General features: G+C 37.6%; 1 protein-coding gene across 1 annotated transcript in view; it reads right to left on the bottom strand.

The window, feature by feature from the left end:
- Positions 1-27743, bottom strand: part of CHCHD3 (coiled-coil-helix-coiled-coil-helix domain containing 3) — a 273592-nt gene that overhangs the window by 153592 nt on the left and 92257 nt on the right. The window contains exon 4 of the mRNA XM_041727307.1: positions 20755-20872. Coding sequence (XP_041583241.1) covers positions 20755-20872 — 118 coding nt within the window. The remainder of the gene's footprint in view (positions 1-20754; positions 20873-27743) is intronic.

The raw sequence follows: 27743 nt of genomic DNA on the forward strand, positions 1-27743 counted from the left end.
TCTGCCCAGACGGGGTCAGGGGTTATTGTGAAGCAATCATCCAGAGACAAATTACTGAGAAATGGTTGAGAGGTGAAAGCAAATATCAATGCCAACATGGTGCCACTGTAGCTCTCACCTGTGCCACATTTTGCGTCTCAACAAAATAGAGACCCTACCATTCTCAGAGACACGAGGAGCCCACACCTGAAGGACCACAGCATACAGCATATAGCTCCCAACAGTCCATTAAGTCCTGCCAAGAAAAGCCACAGGCTAGCAGCAGCCTTTAAGACAAAAGACTGAAGTCCCCCAAAGAAAAAGGATTTCTGCCTCCAGACCACCATATTAATTCTTCTCTGGGTCTCTAGTCTGCCCCACTGCTCTGAAGACATTTGACTTGCCAGCCATACAACTGCAGGCACCAAATGCTTAAATATCAAATCAAATGGGACATACCCACACACCCACACATCCTTAATACAGATTTATCATAAACCCATATATTTATATAGTGTGATGCAGCTGGTTTTTTTAAACTTTTTAAAAATTCCATTGTAGTTAACATACAGTGGTATATTCATTTCAGGTGTACAATATAGTGATTCAACAATTCTGTACTCCATGCTCATCCCAGTAAGTATACTCTTAATCCCCCGTCACCTATCTCACTCGACCTCCACCCACCCCTCTCTGGTGACCATCTGTTTGTTCTCTATAGTTTAGAGTTTGTTTTATGGTTTGTCTTTTTTCCCCTTTTTCATTTGTTTTGTTTCTTATATTCCACACAAGTGAAATCATATGGTACGTGTCCTTCTCTGACTTACTTCGCTCAGCATTAAACTCTATAGATTTCATCCATCTGCAAATGGCAATATTTCATTTGTTTTTATGATTGAATAATATTCCATTACATATATAATGTAAATACCCATTAGTGTGATTACTGGAATGTAGGGTAGTTCTAGTTTTAATTTTTTGAGGAACCTCCATATTATTTTCCAGAGTGGCTACAACAGTTTGCATTCCTACCAACAGCGCATGAGGGTTCCTTTTTCTCCACATCCCCAACACTTGCTATTTCTTGAGTTTTTCAGCCCCTCTGACAGGTATGAGGGGATATATCGTGGTTTTCATGTGCATTTCCCTGATGATGAGTGACTCTGAGCATCTTTGCATGTGTTTCTTGGCCATCTATAGGTCTTCTTTGGAGAAGTATCTGTTTGTTTCTTCTGCTCCTTTTTTATTTTTATTTTTTTTCCTTTTTTAATTAGATTCTTTTTGATGCTGAGTTGTAGAAGTTGTTTATATATTTTGGATACTGACCCTTTATCAGATATAACATTTGCAAATATCTTCTCCCATTCAGTAGGCATCTTTTAGCTTTATTGGTTGTTTCCTTTGCTATGCAGCTTTTTATTGTGATGTAGTCCCAATAGTTCATTTTTGTTTTTCTTTTCCCTGCCTCAAGAGATTTATCTAGAAAGATGACGTCAGAGAAATTACTACCTGTGCTCTCTTCTAGGATTTTTATGGTTTCTGATCTCACATTAAGGTCCTTGATCCATTTTATTTTTGTGTGTAAGAAAGTGGTCTAGTTTCATTCTTTTGCATGTTGCTGTCTAATTTTCCCAACATCATTTGTTGAACAGACTGTCTTTCTCCCATTGCATATTCCTGCCTCCTTTGATGAAGATTACTTGACCATGCAATTGTGGGTTTATTTCTGGGCTTTCTTTTCCATTTCATTGCTCTGTATGTCTATTTCTGTGCCAGTACCATAATGTTTTGGTTACTAAAGCTTTATAATATAACTTAAAATCTGGAATTGTGATACCTCCAGTTTTGTTTTTTGTTTTACTTTATCAAAATTGCTTTGGCTCTTTGGAGTCTTTTGTGGTTCCATACAAATTTTAGGATTGTTTGTTCTAGTTCAGTGAGAAATGCTGTTGGCATTTTGATAGGGATCGCATTAAACCTGTAGATTGCTTTGGTAGTATGAACATTTTAACATTCCTTCTTCCAATCCATGAGCATGGCATTTCTTTCCATTTGTGTTACTTTCACCCATGTTTTATAGTTTCCAGAGTACAGCCCTTCTACCACTTTGGTTACGTTTATTCCTAGGTATTTTAAGTGTGATGTAGTTTTTAAAAATGCTTTCAAAAACACTGTCATCTGACCCAATTATCAACATTGTTCAAACTCACACATAAAAGTAAAAATCCCCTAAATAATTACAAAACACTCTACATATAAGATAGCACACACAAATGCACACATGCATACACACACACACATGCACAATTAATCAAGAGACTAAATCAGAGCATGAAATACTGAGTTAACTATTTATATTCCCTTAGGGTTAACTTCTCTCCCAAATCTGCACCTGTTTCTGGCATCACCATTAAGCATGATATGTACTGATTATTCCTACTAAAATGTAATGTCCACTAGGGCAGGGACTTCTCTTTTTTTAATGTTTTCATGTAATCCCAGCATATAAACTATAGTGCCTACCATGTAGTAGGCTCTCAATAAATAATTCTTGAATGAAGAGAAATGCAAATGAAATACATCCACAGGCAGATCTACATATGAGGAAACATTCACTCTTGCTCAATGAGCATTGACTATGACAGGCAAGTCATGTTTTAAATTACAAGAGCTTTATTATAATTCCACATGAGTACAATAAAATGTTATTAGGATCATGCAATGAAGTCTATCAATTATCATTATTCAGTGACCATAAATCTTCCTCTTTGTTTCAAGGTAAGAACAAAGAAAAGCCAGTGACATTTACCCACTACTAAAGCTGTCATAACAGTGGCCATGAGGAAAACTGACAAATAATATGGTCCTTTCTCCCATGATTTAAGGGGCGATTAGGGCATAAGGTATCAGTTTCACAGTCTAGGAAGTTATAATATTAATCCTTGCCCAGCTACTTAACATCTCTTAAATGAGGAAGTAGGTAAATGCAGAAAAGGTTGCTGAGAAAACTGCCACACAGAAAGGAAAGATACACACAAAGAAAGACACACATAGAAAGGAGGTGATACACAGATAAACATACATCCCCATAGCTCTGCTGAAGAATGATCTATCCCAAAAGCCCTCTGTGTGTCTGGCTTATGCAAAGGGGAGCTGCCCTTACCTCTGTGGGGTTTATCTAATCCCAAACCAGCCTAAATTTGTAGACCCTGGCCTTCTTCCTTCCTGTCCTCTGGCCCACAATCACCACTGAAGATGAAAACCATCTCAGACAGGGAAACTAGAAATACATGTGCTGATTTCACTGCCACTTTATCCCTAAGAGCCCTGGGCCTCATTCCTCAAAAATAGAAGAGGGTTGGATAGGGTGATTTCTTTTTTTTTTTTTTTTAAGATTTATTTATTTATTTATTCATGATGGACAGAGAGAGAGAGAGAGAGAGAGAGAGAGAGTGAGAGAGAGGCAGAGACACAGGCGGAAGGAGAAGCAGGCTCCATGCCGGGAGCCCGACGCGGGACTCGATCCCGGGACTCCAGGATCGCGCCTTGGGCCAAAGGCAGGCGCTAAACCGCTGAGCCACCCAGAGATCCCCGATAGGGTGATTTCTATAATAACAAGAAGTACAGTGATCATGCAAGACCACTCTGCCTCTATCTGCACCAAGGCTGACTGGCCACAAAGACAGGAAGAAAGGAAGGAGTTAGAGCCCCATACAGCAAGTTCCAAGCAAAACTGTGCAGTGGGCTACAGCTCGGAAATGATGAGGCTCTTATATCACAGGGCATGCCTTGCAGAGCACGCCTTGCTCAATTCCCTTTCCTCAGTGAAGTGCTGAAGAAGAGAGGCCCACCTGGCCCAAGGCACCAGGGCTATTATTGGGAACAGCACCAGGGTACCTGTCAAAAGGCCCCAGGTGAGGAATTAATTACTTGGGTGAACTTAGTATTGCACATTTGTACATTTAGACGCCTAGTTTGTCGACAGCCTCAGAAGTTTACAGAGACTTATGAATCTACTAACAGGCCAAATTATTGCTTTAAAATAAGAATTATATCTGCCAAAAAGAAGAGGCAGGTGGGACCTCCAGCCAAAACATGCTCTTTCTTCAGGCCATCTGTGTGGAAACTGGAATGTTTTCGTGGGTTTAAGATTTTATTTATTTATTCATTCATTCATTCATTCATTCATTCATTCATTCATTCATGAGAGACACAGAGAGAAAGGCAGAGACATAGGCAGAGGGAGAAGCAAGCTCCCTATGGAAAGCCCAATGTAGGACCCCATCCCATGGCCCTGGGATCACGACCTGAGCCAAAGGCTGATGCTCAACCGCTGAGCCACCCAGGTGCCCCTGGGACATTATTTGATAAGCTTTATGACCCAGAAATGTGTAGCATGAGGCTACAACAGCTTGCTGTAAGCATCTCCACACAAGCAAAGCATCCACCAGCACCAGAAAACTAACTGAACTAATTGTAGACCCAGGCCAGGTGGGAAGGACACAGCATTACTTCTTTTTTTGAGTCTTCTCTTTCCATTTATTTAATTCTTTTAAAAGTAATAATTAGTGGCTGAAGGATCTATTTTTATTATATATAATAAATACTTAATTCACAGAATCCGATAAACTTAAGTGTCTCATAATTTTTGGTGTGTGAGGAGGGAGAGTGGGGGAGGGGCAAAGTGAGAGGGAGAAAGAGAATCTTTTTTTTTTTTTTTTTTTGGAGAGAGAGAATCTTAAGCAGGCTCCACACACAGGGTGGAGCCCAACACAGGGCTCCATCTCACAACCCTGAGATCATGACCTGAGCTGAAATCAAGAGTCAGACACTTAACCAACTGAGTGACCCAAGTGTCCCAATACAGAAGTTTTAAAAACAGAAAAAGTTAAAAAAATTTATATAATCCTATAGCAAGCTTTCACTACAGATACACAGATGATAAAGAGTATACTGATTTTTACTATATTAAACATCATATTGTAAACATGCCCCATGATATTAATCTTCTAAAACTTCATTTTAAAGACTAAAAAATAAAAATTGACACATTCTTTCTTTAGATATGTTAATATATTCCATCCGTGGCAAGCCTGACTCTGAATATGTCTTGAACTTTATTATAAGACAACTAACCAGTTTTCCTTTATTTCTAAGTTATCGTACTATAGTCGACAAGCACAGAAAAGACCTTCCAAATCGAAAGTGCCCTGTTCAGTTGGAAACTTGAGGCTTCATATAATCTCCACAGTGACAAGGTCATGATCTGAGAAACTAATATCTCATCATGATAGCTGGGAGAGGAGGGGGAGGACTGCCCCAACCCCAAATATCAACTAGCATCCATATCCCAGATGTCAAGGGTGGTCTTGCCAAATTAAACAACCCAGTACCTCCCCCCACCTTTTTTTTTTTTTTTTTAAGATTTTATTTTATTTACTTGAGAGAGAGAGAGAGCACAAGGGAGGCTGTGCTGAGCGGGGAGTCTGACAAGGGGCTTAATCCCAGGACGCTGGGATCATGACCTGAGCCAAAGGCAGACACTTAACCAACTGAGCCACCCGGGTGCCCCATTCCCCCTTATTTCTATCTTGAGAGAGGGGGAAATAAGAATTTCAGGCCATGCTCACATGACTAAAATGTTTCCACCTCTTGCAACTATACTACAAAGCAGAGGAAAAACTCCCAATATGTTGTATCAAACTATGGACACCATAAGAACATCCCCTAATACTTAGCTGCCTGCTACTTGCTTGTGTCCCATTTTCAGTAACATGGGGACAGAAATGTCTTTCGTACAGCTTCTCTAGGATGACAGACATTAATAAAAATGCATGGGTGTATTTAGCACTGGCATGGACCAATTTCTTGTTATTTTACAATTATTGATTGGGGAACTCAAACACACTTTTGTTACTTGCCAGACAAAAAGCTAACCCCACCCCTTTGTAAATCTTGAGAAAAACCCAAAGAAACAGGAAAACTGATGTATTCTGGAAACAGAGCATGCCAAGACAAGATTATAGCCAACTCTAAGCTGAGAATCAAGTAACAAATGTATCTCCAGAATAGAGCTTGAGAAACTTGCAGTCTTGGCAAGTCACTCTTACAGCAGCAACCTTTGTTGCAATTGAAATTGACGGCAGGCTTTTTTCACTTCAAGTGAAAGATTTCTGTCAGGGTGAACATATTTTAATCCACCACATGCATTTGTACCATGTCATTTACAAGGACAAAACCTGACTATTTCAAGAGTCTGCTTTTGTTGTGTCACTCTACGGGCCCAACATACATACTCCCCAGGCTCACAGAAAAAAAAATTATTTCTGTGTGTGTCTACACACATATATACATACTATATATAAAGAGAAGAGAGAAAGGAAAGGAGGGCGGGGGGAGCAATATGATAATATACATGAAGAGCATATGTATCGCTATACATACTTCTTGGAAATAGTGATCTACAAGATGGAGATAATGGTTAAAATATGCTGCATACTGAAGAAGGATGTTATTTAGATCTTGTTCTTTTTGATGCCTTCAGGGGTGGAACTCAGTGAATTTCCTTACAATATACTGAGTTCTTCAAGGAACTTTTTTTTAAAAAAAAAAGTGAAGCATCAATATATTCTGCTGTCGTAACAGGGACTAATGGGAACATTTTAGAGATGCCACTGTCCATGTGCTACAAGGTCAACATGGCAAAGGGGAGGTGGGGTTAAGAAAGACAAATTATGCCACAAATGGACAAGGTAAGTGTACAACGCTCATTAAAAAATTAGCACAGGAGGGGTGCCTGGGTGGCTCAGGTCATGATCCCAGAGTCCTGGAATCAAGCCCACCTTGGGCTCCCTGCTCAGCGGGGAGCCTGCTTCTCCCTCTCTTTCTACCCCTCCCTGATGCTCATGCTCCTATCTCTCAAATAAAGAAAATCTTTAAAAAAAATAAAAATAAAAAATTTTATTACATTGAGGAAGTAAGTGGGAAATACATGGAAAATAAAGCAAGCCTTTAAAAAGATGAATCTTTATTTGGACTTAGAGGTAGCAAAAGGGTTTAGTTCACTACAGTATAGAAACATATATGGCATTTAACAGTTATTTTGTAAAGGTATAAAGTAGACCAATTCTTTTAATTATATTGTATTTCTATTTTAATTGATATCAATTTAAGCTTATTTTGCTAACCAAAGGCCTGAGTTTTCATTCTAAGTCCACGAGCACATATTAGCAGAAAGATTCCATCCTCTTAAATCCAAGAAAAGGACCCCTCTCATTTTGACTGCTAACAGCATTTATACTTGTGCCTGTGACTAAACCACTTCTACTAATCAAAGTAAGTTTTCAATAACAAAAATCCAATTTCACCAAGAAAATAGAGGCTTTCAACTTAACCCTTTCCTTTTTTAAAATGGGTTTTTAAAAAATAACTAAAGAAAATTAAAATAAATGTGACTCTTGGAATTGGTAACCTACTCATAAAGCAAAATTACTTTATGAAAAGCCAATTTATAAGTATGTAGAACTTTACATTCTCTTGGAACTCCTGTATTTATATATTTATTCATCCAGGTAACAGACTTGAAAGCAAAGTGCATTAATGACCTTGTCCTCATTTTAAACAGAAACAAAAGACACACAAAAAAAGCAATTTGCCTAAAATTATATGAAGTAATACCTGAGAGAGAGGACGATGGGGGGGGGGGGTGTCTATTTCAGATAAAAGTATTATTCAAAAAACTCTGTAGCAAAATAAGAGTTTACTAACAGTTTTTAATGATACAAGTTGGAGGTCTGCTACATTTTAAAGACAGAGAATCAATAAAGATGCTGGTGAAAGCATTTAAGTCCTTTTCATTTTGGTTCAGGAAAAGAAAATACCCCAAACAATTGAATTTTCACCCACAATACAGAATGTTAATCTATGTCTGCATGTCTGAATAAAAAATTTCTCACCTATCATTTTTTGCCCATTCTACTTCTGTCTTTGTAAAACTCTAACAATAACAGCAAGAACTCATAAGTTAAAATTAACAACACCATATTCATCTTGATTCTATCGTTTGCAAATCAGGCTTAAAATGTTTTAACACATGACAACTAAGTGCAATATATGATCCTGGAATCTATCCTGTTTCAGGAGGAAATATTACTATGAACATTACTAAAATCTGGATTAAAGATTAAACTATTGCACTGTTGCTAAATTTCCTGATTTTTTTTTTTAAGATTTTATTTATGTATTAACGAGAGACAGAGAGAGAGAGAGAGAGATAGAGAGAGAGAGAGAGGCAGAGACACAGGCAGAGGGAGAAGCAGACTCCATGCAGGGAGCCTGCCGTAGGACTCAATACCGGGTCGCCAGGATCAGGCCCTGGGCTGAAGGCGGCGCTAAACCACTGAACCACTGGGGCTGCCCTAAATTTCCTGATTTTTACAACTGTGCTCAGTTATGTAAGAAACACACACATTAATTTTTAAAGGGTACAAGTATTAAGGGGGCAAACTGGAATGATGTCTGCAACTCATACAAAATGGTTTGGAGAATGTGTATACGTGTGTGTGCATGTGTGCACGCACAGAATGATAAAACATGTACAAGACAAATCTGAGCAAGTTTTGTCCTTATAAAATTTCTGAAAGCTAAAAATTCAAAATTTAAGAAATTAATTTTAAAATTAAAATTTCTGATAGTGTCTAAAAAATACCTTTACCAATTACAACACAAAGTATATATACTCAACAGACAAGTACATCATCTAGCCCTGTTTATACTCAGGTTTTAAATTTACAGTAGACCTACAGTAAAAATAAGTTACCAACTATTTCCTATCCTTCCACCATAGCTGTAAGGAAAGAGCTTATTTTTATGAGGTGGACTAATTTTTCTATTACATTAATTAACCTGCTGTCAATATGAAATATTCTTGGAATTATTAAATGCAATTGAAAAATGCATTAATGGTTACATAACTACATTCCCAATTTGGTTCATTTTTTTTTTTTTTAACTTAACAAACCTCCAAAATGGTCAGTGATATATTTTTTAAACTATTCCGAGTTTGACTTTACAAGAAAAATCTATGGAACATCTTTACTTTAAATTTCTCATACAATGTGAGTGCCTGGATGGCTCAGTCGGTTAAGCATCTGTCTTTGGCTCAGGTCATGACCCCAGTGTCCTGGGATCAAATCCCACCTCAGGCTCCCTGCTCAGCGGGCGGTCTGCTTCTCCCTCTTCACCCTGCTTGTGCTCTCTCTGGCTATCTCTCTCTCTCTCTCTCTCAAATAAATAAATAAAATCTTTAAAAAATAAATAAATTTCTCATAAAATTCAATGAAAACACAAAATACAAAACTGAATACACTGCAAGAGTAAGTGGATACTGTGAATATATTACATTTACTTTTATAAATAAGCTACTGCATCAAGTCTATATTCTTAACAAGAATCCTGCTAGATTAACACATCTTTATTATGCAAAGTAGAAAAAAAATTGAATCTTCCCTTACCTCCCCCTGCAAATAAAGAGATTACCTTGCACACCAAAAAGAAAAAGAAAAAGAAAAAGTAAAGATTCTGCTGTTATCTATTGGTGTTCTTCTGAGGGCAAGGAAGAAGGTAATTGCTACAAACCAGGTCCTTTGGTAACTCTATCAATCACCTTTCCCAAAATATAACAGATCATAACAATTTTTTAATAAATACACTCAAAAATGACTTTATAAAAGCATACAATAACATTTAATTTAACCAGTATCCTTTGTAATGTATAGATTCACAGGTGAGAAATTTTTTGAATACTGAAATATAAAACCTGACATGCCAAAACTTTTTCAATTCAAAATAATTTAGAAGGAAACTTTAGTTATAATATGTATTATTCCATTTCTTGTCCTTAAACAGATTATTCTTAATCCCCACTAGTGTTGCAATTATGAATACATTATTTCATTAAGCAATACCACACAAGGCCTGCTAGACTGGCTAGGGCTGCCTGCCTCCGTGTTCCTTCTCCATGAGTATAGTATGCCCATCATGCTGTGGTGTTTTTACTTCCTGCATGTGCTCATCATATGCATGATTTTTGATGCCTTTTTTATTTATGTCTCCAGTAATTTCTCCTTTGTCCATTTGCCTGCCTCTAAAAGTCCCCTTACTCTAACACAGCTGGTACAAACTACTACAGGTTAAAAACTTAATAACAAAATTTGCTAAATTGTGCCACTAATAAGATCACACAGGCAGTGGGAACCTAATTTGTAGCTCATTCCCTGTGCAACCTTTAAGTTCAGAGTCTCTCTGAACATTTGTTTCATTGGCTGTAAGGGGAATGAATGATGGAAGTCCTACCCATTCAAGCAATTATTAACACCAAGTAAGACACTAGACTTGAAAACTCTTGGTTATGAAAAGTATTAAAATGAAAAGTATTAAAATCAAGTATCAACTATTTTCACTGTGATGCTGGTTATTAACAAAGCTCCTGAGGAATACAGCACTACATAGAAACATTATGTGATTCCTTTTGGGTTTAGAGCTATGGTCCCAGGCGATCAGCTAGCTGTGTATCTGAGAATCAGACTAAAGAAACTGTAGAAAGAATAATGTTTAGTGCCTAAGCAGGAAGTGTATAAGTAAGCCTATAATCTCCAATAAAATTTGCCCTGTGACACTGACTGATGTTCTTTCTTATCAAGAGAATATTAAACACAATCTAGAATTAAATTTACAGTGTTTTAAACAGGCAGAGGATTTTTTTTATTTTTATTTTTTTAAATATTTGTTTATTCATGAGAGACCCACATACAGAGAGAGAGAGAGAGAGAGAGAGAGAGAGAGAGGCAGAGACACAGGCAGAGGGATAAGCAGGCTCCATGAAAGGAGCCCGACGTGGGACTCGATCATGGGTCTCCAGGATCATGCCCTGGGCTGAAAGTGGTGCTAAACCGCTGTGCCACCCAGGCTGCCCAGGCAGAGGATATTTAAACACAGAGTTAAGTATGGGGCTTTGTAGCTATTTGTCAGAAAAGGTGCAAGAATAGAGAATTTAGCTAGTAACCTCCTCTTAACTTTTAATTTCATCAACAAATTTCTATGACAATGAAGACATCTGATGAGTTTACCACAAGTAATCATAAATTATTGGTGCTGATCATTCCATTACATTTTTTTGAAAATAGCTTGGTGCTGAGTAAATCATATTCTGCTTGGGGCTATGTAGTTTACCTCGAATTATTTCAGAATCATCTAAAATGACTCATTTTTCTATTAAAATGATGAATGGGCTAAATGAGGTATGTAATAAATACTGCAGGTTTGTAAACAGATTTCTGTTCTCTAGCGAATGGAGGCCTTACTTCATTTGGTGATTCTGCCCCTCGGTATTTTCAGGAGAAGTCATCCTTAAAATATAGTTAGTAAAGAAAAGAATGGAGAGAGTCACATTGGAACCAAATGTTGAATGTCTTTCTGGTTAAGGGAATAACCCTAGGCTACATGAAAATAAACCCTTCTTCCCTCACAAGGAGGGCACAGTTTAAAACATCAAGAAGCTCAGGACGAACATAACTCAGTCCCACTTAGGAATTATAACTAAGCAATAAAATTGAGGACATGGAAAAGAAATAAATATAGATACAGAGTTGTTCAAGAATGCCCAACATTGGGACACCTGGGTGGCTCAGTGGTTGAGCGTCTGCCTTTGGCTCAGGTCATGATCCCGGGGTCCTGGGATTGAGTCCCACATCAGGCTCCCCCCTGGGAGCCTGCTTCTCTGCCTATGTCTCTCATGAATAAATAAATAAAACCTTTAAAAAGATTAATGAAAAAAAATGTCCAACACTGAAAAAATTTTAATGCCAAAAAAACAAAAATGAAGATCTCATTGCACATGGTATGTCACATAGTAAACATTACTGCTATTCAATTTACTGCTGAATTCACTACGTTACAGGTCTGTCCACAATAGGTTGAAAGCAATTCTCCAAGGCTATATCAGAACTGACATGAAGACAAACTGAAAAGATTGCTGGTGAACAAAAAAGGAGCACATTTGCTTTACAGTCTCATTCACCAAATAATGTGCAAATAATGTGGGATTTGTAAGGATTGACAGGCCTCATTATATTTATGTTAAACTTTTAATTTGTTAAAGGTTAAAACAAACTAAGGGCCATATTTCTTAGTCTCTTCAGTAGGAAATGAGATTATGATGTCAGTTCAGTAAGATTCTAAAGGCTTAATGACAGTTCATTTCAAGAAGGAAGGCAAAAATTAACAATAAATGCCAGGTCATTATAAAGAGACTGAATTATAACCAACCCTTTGCACCTTAGTTACCTATGGATTTTTTACTCAGGGCTCCCCATACCTTACCTTGACACCCATAATGACCCAACTGATGGGATGTCAATAAGCTATTGATGGCAGGGCTACCACATAGGACACCACGCGGCAAGACTTGCCGTGAGCCAACCCGTTTGCAAGCAACCTCATGCATTTTTTTAAAGTACATTTCAAATGGAAATATGACAGCACATTCTAAGCAGAGTTGCTCCTCACAGTGGTCTTTGAATACAACTAGTTTTTGGTAAGAACACTCAAAAGCTATTATAGTCAACTGTGCTATTTCTTCTCTCTAATCACTTTGTCAACAAGGTCACACAGCCGGAGAATACTTCCTTGGAAAAAAGCAACACAAGCAAATTGCCATCACCTGTACATTGTGTTCAGTGGACTGACTCATCATCCCTGACGGTGAGATTTAATCTCCTTACCAGAAGAACACTCAGCCATTCCCTACTCCGGGCCCCTCAGTATCTGCTCAGCATGATATCATGCTTCTCTAAGGCTATTTGGTAATGTTGAGATCCCAGGCATTTCTGTAAAGCTGGATGAGAAGGGGGTATGACCATGTACATTCGAGAAATATATTCATCTGGTTAGGCTCTCAGAATAGAAGCAATACTGAAATCTGTAAATCCAGTCCTATTCTTTCTCTGGGCTCTTAACATAATGGCGAGGCTGGCAAGCTGAGACAAAACATGCTGTTCCTTTTTACTGCAGGAGCAAACAAACACACCTGAAGCGGCCCTGCCTTTCCATGGAGTATTTCATTAACAATCTCTTCATAGGACTATGTGCCCTCCCGCTGACAATAACAATACTGCTTTAACACACACAGGAAGTAAGGACCATACATGATAACAAACAACATAAAGAGAGAAGATGGCATCTAAATGCTCTGTCCTGGAAGCTGTAATGGCCTGCTGAATCCAAACACACAGGAGGCAAAACGATGTACTGCACCTCTGCTTCTACTGGTCTTAAGGGATAAAGGCTCTTTAAACTTCCTATTCAGACAGTAATTGAGCAAGAGTCAGTAAGAATGAGACTTATAGATGGATCGCAGGTCCCATTCTTACCAGTAACACTGAGGAAAATATCTCAACTTACATGGTTTAGATTCCTCACACATAAAGTAGAAACTCTACATTTAAATAGTCTTCAAAAGCAAAAGCTCAAAATCATTAAATTCATTTTCTGGCATTGAAAGTAAATTTAATATACCATGCATGTCACAACATTTGGGGCTTGGTGTTTTTTTTTTTTGCAAGAAAACCAGCACACGGTTTATATAACCAGAGGGAACACACTAATAGAGATTATAATCAAAGTGCTAAATTGCACCCAAAAAACTGCAACAGTTTTTTTTTTTTTAAAGATTTTATTTATTTATTCATGAGAGACACAGAGAGAAAAGCAGACACACAGGCAGAGGGAGAAGCAGGAGCCATGCAGGGAGCCTGATGTGGGACTCGATCCCAGGACTCCAGGATCATGCCCTGGGCCAAAGGCAGGCGCTAAACTGCTGAGCCACCCAGGCGTCCCTATAACAGTTTTTTTTTTTTTAAGTATGTTTAAGTGCCCAATAAAAGAACCTAGGAGAACTGCCGCTACACTGCAACTTGACTCACCTGGTTAATTTTAATGACACTGAAAGCCCCAAGTGATTAGTCTTACTGTTTTTTATTGAGAATTTTTTAGCAAGAACCATGTTGATCATTTCAAAATGACACCCCCAACTGCATCCTCTGCCCTTGGCCAGAATGCAACTTATATTTGGGCAGCAGTGGTATTCTTATCTACTTCTTTTAATTTAATCATTTTCCTCCATACCTTAAATTTCAAAACCTTTCTCTTTTTTTGTCATGAAATTTCAACTGTCACAGTTTGAAGCACAAACAAAACACAGAACTGAAAAGCACACAGCACAAAATTAATCAATTCTTCTTCTTGATTGCTTCACTGGTGCATTTCAGACAAAAAGGAAAGTGGGGATAAAAGTGACATTTTGGTGAAACAGTCACTTAAATTTAGAAAAACTAAATTTATGCATTCATCTTCTCTATTTTTTAGTGTTATTTTTTTTCTAAACACTATGAAGTTTTAGAGATCCAAAGAAATATAAGTAGGAAAAAAGTTCAAGGTTAAGAATGACCTTCCCACAAACCTTATACTTGACAGGAGACTCTCGAGGAAAAGCAACCAGATGTAGTTCATTTTGGCATCCCTAGCAACTAACAGTGCCTAGCACATAGTAGGTATAAACATAGTAGGTGTTTAATTAATTTAATTAATTTGCAAAGGAGAGGAATGCAGAAAGGGACCAAAATACATAATGATCTAATGATCTCATCTAAAGTCCAACAAGGACAGCCCCGGTGGCTCAGCGGTTTAGCGCCACCTTCAGCCCAGGGCATGATCCTGTAGACCTGGGATTGAGTCCCACATCAGGCTCCCTGCATGGAGCCTGCTTCTCCCTCTGCCTGTCTCTTCCTCTCTCTCTCTCTCATGAATAAATAAAATATTTTTTTAAATCTTTTAAAAATAAATAAAGTCCAACAAAATACGGATGCCTAGGTGGCTCAGTGGTTGAGCATTTGCCTTTGGCTCAGGACATGATCCTGGTCTGGGGATAGAGTCCCGCATGGGGCTCTCTGTGGGGGGCCTGCTTCTCCCTCTGCCTGTGTCTCTGCTCTCTCTCTGTCTCTCAAGAATAAATAAAATATTTTTTTAAATAAATAAAGTCAAACAAAATAATTAGTGCCATATCTGAGGCCAGAATCTTTCCAATTCTACACTGAAGTTATACTTCACAATATACATTTAACCCAGATTGTTTGTAATTCATTACTATTTTTCCTGTTTAAAATAAGAGGGTTTCTGGGGATCCCTGGGTGGCCCAGCGGTTTGGCGCCTGCCTTTGGCCCAGGGCGCGATCCTGGAGACCCGGGATCGAATCCCACGTCAGGCTCCCGGTGCATGGAGCCTGCTTCTCCCTCTGCCTGTGTCTCTGCCTCTCTCTCTCCCTCTGTGTGTGTGACTATCATAGATAAATAAAAAATAAAAAAATAAATAAAAAATAAATAAATAAATAAATAAATAAATAAAAATAAAATAAGAGGGTTTCTAATAACAGACACCTTGGGGCTACCGTTGACATTTCTCTCAACCCTTCAAATCTAAAATCCTAGTCATACTATCATGTAAGTATCCCTTACCTCTTTCCCTCTTTTCTCTCCATCCCCACTAGCACTGTCCTAATTCAAGTACCACTTATTCTCTCTTGGATTAATGTGAAGGCTTATAACTTGCCCATTTCCATTCACTTCCTCTTCTAGTCTATCCTTCACACTTCACTAGAGTGAGATACCAAAATGCCCAACTACTTTATTTCTGCCCTTCTAAACCCTTATATGTATCCAATCCAGGGTTCCTTGGATTACATTCATAGAACTCATGACCTTAGCCCTGCAATTTCTGCTTCACTCTTCAATGCTCCTTGCCCTGGACCTCTGACTCAGCCATTCCTGGTAGTGTCCCACTGTCCCTGTGCCCCCAAGCTTTCAACTGCAATATTTAAGACTAGGCCATCCCCACTCCTCAGCCATATGTGTAATTCCCACTCATACCTCCAAGACTCAGCTCAGGCACCACTTCCCTGAGAAATATTTCCTATTCTCTCCCACTTCCTCTCCCATTTTCAAGGCTTGAATAGATTCAATTCTTCATTTATTCAATCAACAAGTATGAATTGACTAATTTCCCCTTGCTAGGAACTAGTACATATTGGGCACCCAAATATGTGTTGAACAAATGATTGCATATATAGCAAGGAGTTAAAAGAAAGTCCCTGCTTTCCCCAAACTGAGAATTCTCACAAGAATATATGGCTCTATTAACAGAGTTAGCCCTTCTTAACATTATTTTTAATGTATCAGTGTCTCCCCCATTATACTATGAATTGATTTATTTCTCTTTCTTTGAGAAAGAGAGAGAGAGAGAGAGAGCAGGGGGAAAAGGAGGAGGAAAAGGAGGAAAGAGAATCTCAGGCAGACTCTACACTGAGCACAGAGCCTGAAACAAGGCTTGATCTCAGGACCCTCAGACTATGACCCAAGCTGAAACCAAGAGTTGAGCACCTAACCAAATGAGCCACCCAGGTACCCCACTGTGAACTTCTTACGGACAAGAGTTTGTCTCTTTCATTTATATATTCTTGGTATCTAGCCCAGTGTTTCTCATATAGTAAGCACTCACTAAAACATTGTCCAATGGGTGAAGGGAACTATTTTACAACTAGATGCATAAATATTTAAACATTTCCTTAGGTAAATTTTAGGTTATTTTAAAGTTGAGGTTAAAAAAGAAAAAAGAGGGCAGCCAAGGTGGCTCAGCAGTTTAGTGCTGCCTTCAGCTCAGAGCGTGATCCTGGAGTCCCAGGATAGAGTCCCACATCGGGCTCCCTGCATGGAGCCTGCTTCTCCCTCTGCTTGTGTCTCTGCCTCTCTCTCTGCATCTCTTTGTGTCTCTCATGGATAAATAAATAAAATCTTAAAAAAAAAAAAAATACATCACCGTTAAGTGATGATGACAAAAAAAGACTAATGTCATCAAATCAGCAAAATTTAATAAGATAGAAAAAAAAGTCAAAATTTTAATCAGCATTTTAAAAAGAAATGTAACTGCAAACTTAAAGACACAAGTCCCTACAGTTTAATTTTTTTTAATCTAATGACATAGCAAATGTTAGATTTATATGTATGAGATCTTAATGATTCACAGAATGTCAAGTTGCACAAACTTTACAGGTTGCCTGCTGCTGTCCTATTATGAAATCTTCATTCTTTATGGAGGTGCTTTCCTAAGAAGCATTCTTTTAATGTGAATTGTATTTAGCATTTTCATGTAGGTAAGATTATCAGTGAACTGCCTCTTCAAGACTTCTGGGCAAAACTGCTAACTAAAATTATCATTCCAATGAGTAAGAAGTAGGGTGACTGGCTGCCAGGGTCTTTTCAGATCTAGAATAGTCCTTACAGCTTCTCCAACTAAAGCAATTCTTCCTAAAGGGAAAGTCAGATCTGATCCTATTTTAAAACTTCAGCAACAAGGCTCTCGTGACTTTGTCCTTCAAAGAGCCTCTGCAAAGATCTTTGGGAAGAGAAGCCCAAACTCCCATGTAAGGAGAAAGCAAGCAATCTAAATGTCAACTGCTAGTGGGCGGAGGAACACGAGGGCTGGGAGTAGAGTTAGTTTTATTTCACAGTACCAATATCACATCAATTTTGTTTCTTTTTTTTTTTCTAGTTCTCCTGAAAGAAAGCTTTCTAATTCCTTGCAACGTGTGAACCCCAACCTTTACCTTTTATAAAGGCTGCAACATTCGGGTTCTAAGTGAAGAGGACCAAATCAATGTTTGGCCATCACCCAAACAGTCCCCCATGTTAGGGTTAAGAATGGAAGCAATGGGGACCCAGCCTCACAGCAGAACTGTGCTAACATCCTCAGGGTGACTCTCACATGAACTATGGGTTCTGGGGATGCCCGTGTCCCCAGCTGAGGACTCAGGGACAACATTAGACTTAAATCACATCCCATATCACATGTTATACAAGATGTAGAATCTGGAAACCTGGACTGTACACACAGGGAGAAAGAAAAAATGAACTGTATACTCTTTAAATATTATAGGTGCAGTAAATGCTTATTTCCTTAGAATTTTTTATCTTTAATTGTGACAAAAATACACATAAACATAAAATTTGCCATCTTAACCACTTAGATGTGAAAAGTTCAGGTAAAGTACATTAACACTGTTATATACCCAATCTCCAGAACTGTTTTCATCTTTCAAAACTGAAACTCTATACCCACTGAAAAGTGTTCCATTTCTCTCTCCCCCCAAACCCAGGGCAACCATCCTTCTGCATTCTACCTCTACAGATCTGACTACTCTAGATATTTCATCTAAGTGGAATCCTACAGCATTCGTCTTTTTGTGACTGGATTATTTTACTTACCATAACATCCTCGAGGTTCATCTATGTCTTAGCATGTGTCAGAATTTCTTTCCTTAAGGCTGAGTAACATCTCATTCTAAGTGTACACCCCATTTTGTTCATGCATTCATCTGTTGATATACACTTGGGCTGCTTCCACCTTTTGGCTACTGTGAATAATGCTGCTGTGAACATGGGCATACAAATATCTCTTTGAAACTCTGCTTTCAAATCTTTTGGATAAATACCCAGAAGTGGGTTGACTGAATCATATGGTAATTCTATTTTTAGTCTTTTGAGAAACCGCCATAATTGTTTCCATAGTGGCTGTGCCATTTTACATTTCCACCACATCCTTGCCAATACTTGTTATTGTCTTTTTTTGTTTTTGTTTTTTTGGATAGTAGCCATCCTAATGAGTATGAGGTGGTTCCTTAGTAATTTTTCTATTTTCCAAATTTTCTAGAAAGAAATTTTATTAGAAGAAAATTCAGTGAAATACATTCAGACATTAAAAATGGTCATACAAATATATATTTATTAATAGAGAAAGATTTTTACCTTATAGTCTAAATTATTTTTTGATGTCCAGAATTATATGAGACTATGTATACTATTGTCTGTGTTTGGGGAAATACATATAAACATATTAATATAAATGTTTTATACAGACTTAGTGGAATGGGGAAAGGAATATAAAAATAAGCCAAAACGTTAACAGCAATTATCTCTGGATAGTGGTAATTTAACTGACCTTAGTATTTTTTTCTGTTTACTTTCTGATCCTCACGCAGCAAATATGCATGCTTTCTATAATGAATAATAACAATACAGGGGGTTAATCTTGTATGTAAGTTGGGAATCATCAGGTACCTAAATTATACTGTGGGCAGTCATGTTGCTTTGATCATGAACTACCACTCAAACGTCTAAGAACATGCAAGCCAGGACTGATCAACTACAATCCTATTGCATAAATTCTACTTTTATTCCCAAAGTGCTATAAGGGCTCTATTTGGCTAATATTATGATAGGTGCTGAAATCTGAGAGATATTGTAATTTGCCATCTATATCCTATAACCCTAGAATGGAGAAAGAAGAGAGTTACAAAACAGCCTGTCCTGGACATTTCTTTCTTGGTCCATCACCTTTGTTCTGGTTTCACTGTCTATCCATTCAGTCTGGACCTTGAATTAGTTTTTGGAGAAATGGATTCACTACACATCGGCTTCCTTTTATTTTCTCTAATGGCACGTGACCTCTCCCAGAAAGGGAAAATACCGGAGAACAAAAACTGTTACTTTTCTTATCAATTTTTAAACAATTTTTAATTGCCTGCTGAGCTGGGGACATCACCTAGTCTCATTTTACCTCTCCACTGAATTACTAACTACACTCCAATGAACACTAAAGGTTTGAGAAGGTAGATGTTGATTTTTAGGAAGGGTGAAATGGAAGGTAAGTAGTCAGGACCCCAGGCTTCAACCAGAGCAGCCCCACTTTTACCTAACAGGAAAATCGTTTGCTATGTTATTATGCACAAAGACAACAGAACTTTATTCAGCCATTTAAAATTCCATTTCAGAAGAACATTCATTGATGTAAGAAAAATGTTCATGATGCTAAATGCTATAGGCAGCATTGTTCAAATATTTATCCATTCTTATATATACAAATTCTCATATATTCTAAGTATGTAATAGACCTAGGAAATAAAAATTGTCTAGAGGAAACATACCCCAGTGTAAATCATGGTTATATAAGAATGACAGATTTAGGCGTGCCTTTTAAATTTTCTCCCTGCTATTAATAATCATTTTTAAACATGTTCATGTAGTCTTTGCTTTTAAATCTTTTTTGAATAGTTCTTTAAAAAAAAAAAAAAAAAGATTCCCTTTCTTTAAGAAGATCATTCCCTCAAAGTCTTTGCTCTGCATTTTTCCCTTTCTAAAGCCCAGAAAGTAAAATCAATCAATCAATCAATCAATCCCAGAAAGTGACTGACCAAACCTTACTCACCTTTGCTGGAGACTTTCTGGACTAAAATCTGGTGGTTGCAAGCAGAAAGAGAAACAAGATAGGCTGCTTGCCCCCAGAGGTTTCAAATACAATGAAATCAAAATCAGGGCAGGGGCAGGGGTGGGGAGAGCAAACAAGCAATATCCCTTCAGGCAAGATGCTTGTGCCAGTGTCTCCCTGTTGATCTTTAATGCAATAAAGTTACCTGCTTTAAAAAGTCCTTCACGGTTAATCTTTGCAAATTGTCAACAACTTGTGAAAGGAAAAAAAAAAAAAACCACAAGAAAATCTAAGAGAAAGACCATGCATTTTGTCGACACTAAAAGCTGGTAAGGCATCATTAGCTTTTCCCAAACATCAGTGATCTCCTTGTAGACAAGACATTTCTATTAAATCTTTAATACTCACCAGGTGCTTTGCCTTGGCTCGTTCTTCTTCGCTTGATATCCTCTCTCGAAGAATAGCTCTGGTTAACTGCTCATTGGCAAAAGCCCTCTCCCGGTCCAGTTCTTTGCCTTGCTTTAGTCTGAAAAGACAAAAAAGGACTAACTTTGGGGAAAACTATGTTATTGGTTATTATTTAACAAAATACTTAAAGAAAAATAGCGGAAATCACCTTTACCTATATTTATTAAAAGCAGGTGTATTTTCTAGTTAAGGCCCCATACAGCCTCTACCCAAGCATTTAAAATGGCAGAATTCAAATCCCTAAAAAAGTTTATTGATAGGACTTGCTTAACTAGTTTTACAAAGTTCTTATGTAAAATTGAAATGTGCCCACCTAAAAATTCCATCCCTGGTGTCTCCATTTGTCCTCTGGAGATACAAGCAGTAAATCTAATTAACAAGCCATCTACAAGACAAATATTTGAAACTAACCATCATCTTCCCCTCAAAATTGCCTCATCCAACAGTGTGTTGAATATACACCTGCCATTGCATAAGGCCCTGATGACAAAATGCTGAACAAGAAAGGATGGATCCCTGTCCTCAAGGATCTTACATTACAGCAAGGAACTAAAAACATAATTAAGATCTCTTCCCTCAAGATATATTACTCCTACTTTCCAACGATCCTCATCTGCAAAAATGGCCAGACCTTTGAACAGCAGGGATCCTCACTTCTGGAATGACTCCAATTTGTCCCTTAGCCCCAGACCAAATGTAACACTGTGGACATAGTCTAGCAAAATAAGACAGCAGAACTTCACCTCCCAAGATCTGTACACAATACTAATTCTATTAATGAAGCATCTGACAGCACTGGGTTTATCAGTAACCTCATCACACAATTACATCATATTAAGTTACAATCCACTAAAACCCTTCATTGTGCATGAAAAAGATAAATTACTTTGGCACCGATTTTCACCATAATGCCTGGCACATAAAGGCATTCAGTAATCACTGAATACATTTTAGACTAATCTTATGGACAAAATTTTCTGATTGCCTTTTCTTCTCTTGAAGAATAACCCCTCTACACCATCTTATCCTCAAAGGTACAAGCGATGCTTTAAGAAGAAAAGGTAAAATTGTTATGTTGGTATAAGTGAAATTCTGAGTGAAATCTACTTTGTAAGTAAGTGGGAATGATGAGTACCAAATTGAATTCAATACTAGTCTATCAAATTTGTTTTTAAAGATTCTTGAAAAGAACTAAAGAAAATAAAAATTTCTATTACTATTTTTAAATTGCCACATCATCCAGATACTCTGAAATTCTCAGAAGTCAATTACAACCAAATTTCATTATAATCAATTATTTTTTTTAAGATTTTTTATTTATTCATTCATGATAGACAGAGAGAGAGAGAGAGGCAGAGACACAGGCAGAGGGAGAAGCAGGCTCCATGCCTGCTCCATGCCGGGAGCCCGACGCGGGGCTCGATCCGGAACTCCAGGATCGCACCCTGGGCCAAAGGCAGGCGCCAAACCGCTGAGCCACCCAGGGATCCCCATTATAATCAATTATAATTAAAAATAGAATCCGAGGGGTGCCTGGTGGCTCAGTCAGTTGAGCATCTGACTCTCAGGTCATGATCATGGGTCCTGGGATGGAGTCCCGAGTAGGGCTCTCCGGTTGCAGGAGAAGGGGGGAGGGTCTGCTTAAAGATTCTCTCCCTCTGCCCCTCCCTGCATATTCTCTCTCTATCAAATAAATAAATCACTAAAAATACATATATATAATCGTAAAATACATTCTTAAAAATTGAACCCATGTGTTTTTATGTCTTGAATAAAGATAAATAACAGACATACATTAAAACCTACACTTTGAAATTCTCTAAAACAAAAGTAACCTCTAGAAGCTTTTCCTGGAGACACCCGGGTGGCTCAGTGGTTGAGCATGTGCCTTTGGCTCAGGTCATGATCTCGGGGTCCTGGGGTCGAGTCCCACATCAGAATCCCCATGGGGAACCTGCTTCTTCCTCTGCCTCTCATGAATAAATACATAAAATCTTTAAAAAAAAAAAAATAGAAGCTTTTCCTTAAGCAGTAAGAACAATTACACTTACATAAACCAAATTTCTCCATATTATTTCACAGTAAGTTCAGCAGCATCGATACTATCAATACAGTAACTCAGTGGACGTGAATACTCGTAAAAGAACACTGATTAGAAGTCTCGCCACTTCTGTAGAATAGCAGCATCAGCATCTGTGGGGATCTGTTAGAAATGCAAACGCTCGGACACCACCCACACCTACTGAATTACAAAGTGTGGGGGTAGTGCCCCACAAACTGCCTTTTAATAAGCTCTCCAGGTGATTCTAATGCATACTGAAATGAGAGCCACAGCCCTTAATTACCAAAATATACTTCTACCCACATAAATCCTGGAGATCTACAAAAAGAGAATAACAACAAAAATGAAGTGGTCCACATAAGGACAGTGTGCTGGTAACTGCTGAGACTACTGTATCAGATTATGAAATGGTGCAGTTAAAGCATTTTACTGGCATGTCATCCACAAGTAAAAGATACTACCTAGGTTACAAGTCAAGTGGAAACTAAAATAAAATAATAAAAATTACTATCATGCCTAGATCACCTACCATATGCCAAGCACTCTACCAGGGATTTTTACAACCATATATACAACTACTATAAAAATTACATTATTAATTCAGTAACATAAAATGAAGACTATTCAACTAAATCTTCTCATATCTACCACATGGGGTGTAGCATATTTTAAAGTATTTTTTATCTTATAATACTTACCTGAGTTTTTTTTTTCTAATTTAATTTACTTGCATGTGATACCAATTTTAATTACAAATGGAGTTAAAGGGGGCTCAACTTAAAAAGTTTTGACAAACTAATGAAAAAGAAGCAAAAACTTGAGCACAAAGGCCTCAATGTTATAATAAAAATAAGGTATCAGTTTGCAATACCTGGTATAGATGCACAAACTTTGGAGTTGGGAATCCTGGGTCCAAATCAAGGTTCCAGCACGTACTAGCTGAGTGAAGACTTGAGTTAACCTCCCTGGGTCTTGTTATGCTCATGAGTAAAATTAACTGGTATAATACCTACCTTACAGGGCTCTATGTACATAAAGCACTTAGCACAATGCTTGTAATGTAATAAGCACTCGACGCTATTAGGTTAAGTAGTAGTGATAATAACAGTACCCACTATGGGGTCAGCAATACAGAGAAAGCAGTAGTTTTCTAAAAAGAGGAAGAAAATCTCCAAATTCACTAAATATACCATGACTGTATCCACTCAGCCCTCTCCATCTTTTTTCCCACATTTTCACCAGTAGGTTCTGCTTTATTTTTATTATCTTCAAGGACTTCCAAAATAAAAAACTGACGATGACGTGCAGCCCTATCCCTTTCCCACTTGCCTATACACACACACACACACACACACGCATATGTATACACACATGTATATATACATACACACGTATACACACACACACACACACACACACACACACACACACACACACATATATATATATCTACTTAGATATATGTCCTTACAAATAGACCTGCATCTTCAGAAAGTCAGGCAGTAGTGCCCAGGAAATTCTTATTACCTATAAGCAACTTAGCTGTACAATCTAATAAACCTGTTTTCTCAGCTTTAAAATATGGTGATTGGGGGATCCCTGGGTGGCGCAGCGGTTTAGCGCCTGCCTTTGGCCCAGGGCACGATCCTGGAGACCCGGGATCAAATCCCACATCAGGCTCCCGGTACATGGAGCCTGCTTCTCCCTCAGCCTGTGTCTGTGTCTCTGCCTCTCTCTCTCTCTCTCTCTCTCTCTCTCTCTCTCTCTCTCTCTCTCTGTGTGTGTGTGACTATCATAAATAAATAAAAATTTAAAAAAATATATGATGATTGAACTACATAATCTTAAGGTCCCTTGAAGGTAAAAGTTTTACAAACACCATACCATTACTTTATTCTTCATCCCACAGAAACTCTTGAGAAAGTTGGTGGCGGAAGATAAATGAAACAAAGGAGTACTATCCCCAAATTTTTATCATTTTTCACTCAGAGGGCACTTATATTTCTAGTCTCATCCTTAGATTTTCCCACTAGATAAAAACTATGAACTAGGCAAGAACGAATGGGTCTCACAAATTCATTCAATAGATAATTATTGGGTGCCAGACATTATTCTGATCACTGAGAACAAAATGGTGAGCACAAGGGACACGGTTCCTACCCTTGTGAAGCTTAAACTCTGATGCACCTTTAAAAAAAAAAAAAAATGTATCAATGATAGTATCAATGGCTGCTCTGACACTATATGGATGGGAGCAAATATCTGAATTGAAATCTAAAGGATATTAACTGAGCAACCTGGAGAAGGAAAACGTGTTTTAGAGGAAACAAGAGTCAAGTCCAGAGGTACTGAGAAAGGCTTCTCTTAGAGCTCTGTGTGTGCCTGCTGATTCAGACAACAAATGCTGGCAGATCTAGGGTCACACAAACACACACACAATTATCAATAAAAATTAGTGCAAGGCTTTGAAGGATACCTGAAGCTTAAAATCACCTTTGCAACATTAGAAAAATTTTTTTAGAGAATTTTAGAAGTTTTGCTTCCTTTCCTATTATTTTGGAGGGAAGAGTTTCAGGTAGATGGTGTCACTAAATGAGGTTTCTTTTTTCACCTCAGAAGTCAAAACAACAGATGAAAAATTGCTAAATTGTCATATTCCTAATTTCCCCAAATCTCCCCTCCACAAAATTCATTTACAGCAATACTTTCCTTCTAAGTTCCCTCTTTTACTGATTTAGATCATTTTTCTACTGTTTTGCTATGCTCAGAAGCTCCCAATTCTTTTCAGAGCTTCCTCTCTGGGGCCCTTGCTTGGATTATTCCATCAAGCTATTTTACTCAATGGCCATCTATGAAAGGTAGAAGGCATTTCATTTTTCTCTTACTTTGAGCCAAAAGCGTTGATCCAGTCTCACTGGGTGCTACTATGGCCCAGTAGTGGAGCTGCACATCAGAAGCCAGGTTGTTTTGTAAACACCCCAGAAGGGAAACAAGTGAAGTGCTCCCCCTCCACCATAGAAGGCAGCACTTTACTTCTTTGAAAGTCCCTGTTAGGTGAAAAGGAGGCATGAGATAAAACAGGCCATTATTATAAAGTTTCCAAAGCTTTAAGAATTATCTCAAAATAAAACTAAACAAACCAGGTATCTTGGAGAATACATTCTCTTTTTTATTTATTGGCATTCCCCACTTATTATTTCAAATCTCCTGGTCTAATATTATTCTACATTGAGCCCCTGATTTAAGTTTCATTTAAATCTCCTTCTTTTAAATACATATCTCTCCTCATTTAAATTCTCTAGAGTTTTAAGCAAAGAAGTAGGAGTTTAGTGTAAACTTTTCTTATTTGCATTAAGTAATTGGATAGCTTGCCCAAGCTTAATGAAACAAATACCAGTCAGCTCTGCCCTTATACCTCAAGCCCTAGCAACTTAGCTGTTTTTCTCGGTATATTCTCAATCAGGTGAGAGATTTAAGATACACCGCAAAATAAATTTCTAAAAACCAGCCAAATCTCCTATAATGAATATTATTATAACATGTCCTTTTAAATGGAAAAAAATAAACGCATATACATTCAGCTTTCATAGATATCTAAAATCTAGTCCTACATGTTTCAGTTTCTGTAGGAAAAAACACCCAATATTATTTTATTCCAAAGAATGTAAAGATTTCAAGAAAGTGGGAAGGGCATTTTAAAGACAGCTATAGCTATGCATTTTGAATGTAGTCAACTTCATTATCCTCCATGAAGGAGGCATTACTATCTTCCTTCTTTTATAGGAGAAGGACGGAGATGTACAAGACCACATGGGAGACATAAAACAATCTGATCTGATTTCCAAAGCTATGCTTCTTCAACCTCCTAAAGAGTCAATCCCTCTACAGGAATTAGATTCCACTACATTATTCACCTTTGTGGTCACATAAGCACAGTTTTTAAATCTGATATTATTCATAATTATTTTTTAAAGGCTCATTTTTTATTTTTTTCCACTCTATGAAGTCAGAGTTTGCCAGAGTCAAAATCATGACCAGCCCTTTCCCAAAGTGGTTTGGCTTTCAGCAGCCCAAAATGTTTCTCTGAACCTGCACACTGCCCATGTGGCCATTCACAAACACTCAGATTTATCTTCATGTATATTGACACCTAAGTAATTCTATACAATTCTAGCTTAGAAAAATTACTTTATAATTTAATGTATAAGGCCATTATATTACTGAGGAAAGATGACAAGAACCTCAGATAATGGGTGAGAATAAATGGGAAATGAAGATTGTTAGAGATAAAGTGATTTGATGAAATGATTTATCTACACCTGAACTGTGACCATTTTACACAGACAATATCTGCAAAGTATTACATGTGCTTCACTCAGACTGTTCCAACACTGGAAGAGAAAAATGAGCGACTACAACCTCAAAGGTCATTTCTAATGCTAATGATGAATTTTATTTTAATGCATCATACTTTGTCAGAACATGCTGAACCAGCATTCAAAATACTGTTTACTATTCATTTTTTAAACAGAAAAGCTGAGCTGGGTAATTCAAGAAGCTAATTATTAGACTATTAAAAATAATGATGGAACAAGTATACAACTTTTTATTAGTAGGACTTTATATAAATAAGAGTACACAACAAGCTTAATTCTTCTCCAACTCAAATTATTTCAAATACTGCCAAGAGTGTTTGTGCACTGAGGTTCCAAAACAGATACATGAAGATCTAGGTACTTTAATATACCCACAATACAGCCTTATAACAGCCATGTGTCTCTCTATACGTAACACTTATATGTATCTGTATGTAATATCTATATGTACAGCAGATAAAAAGAGTTAGTATTTAATAATGCTGACTTTT

Source organism: Vulpes lagopus, chromosome 13 (assembly GCF_018345385.1).
Source record: "Vulpes lagopus strain Blue_001 chromosome 13, ASM1834538v1, whole genome shotgun sequence".
In the NCBI taxonomy this organism is placed as follows: Eukaryota; Metazoa; Chordata; class Mammalia; order Carnivora; family Canidae; genus Vulpes; species Vulpes lagopus.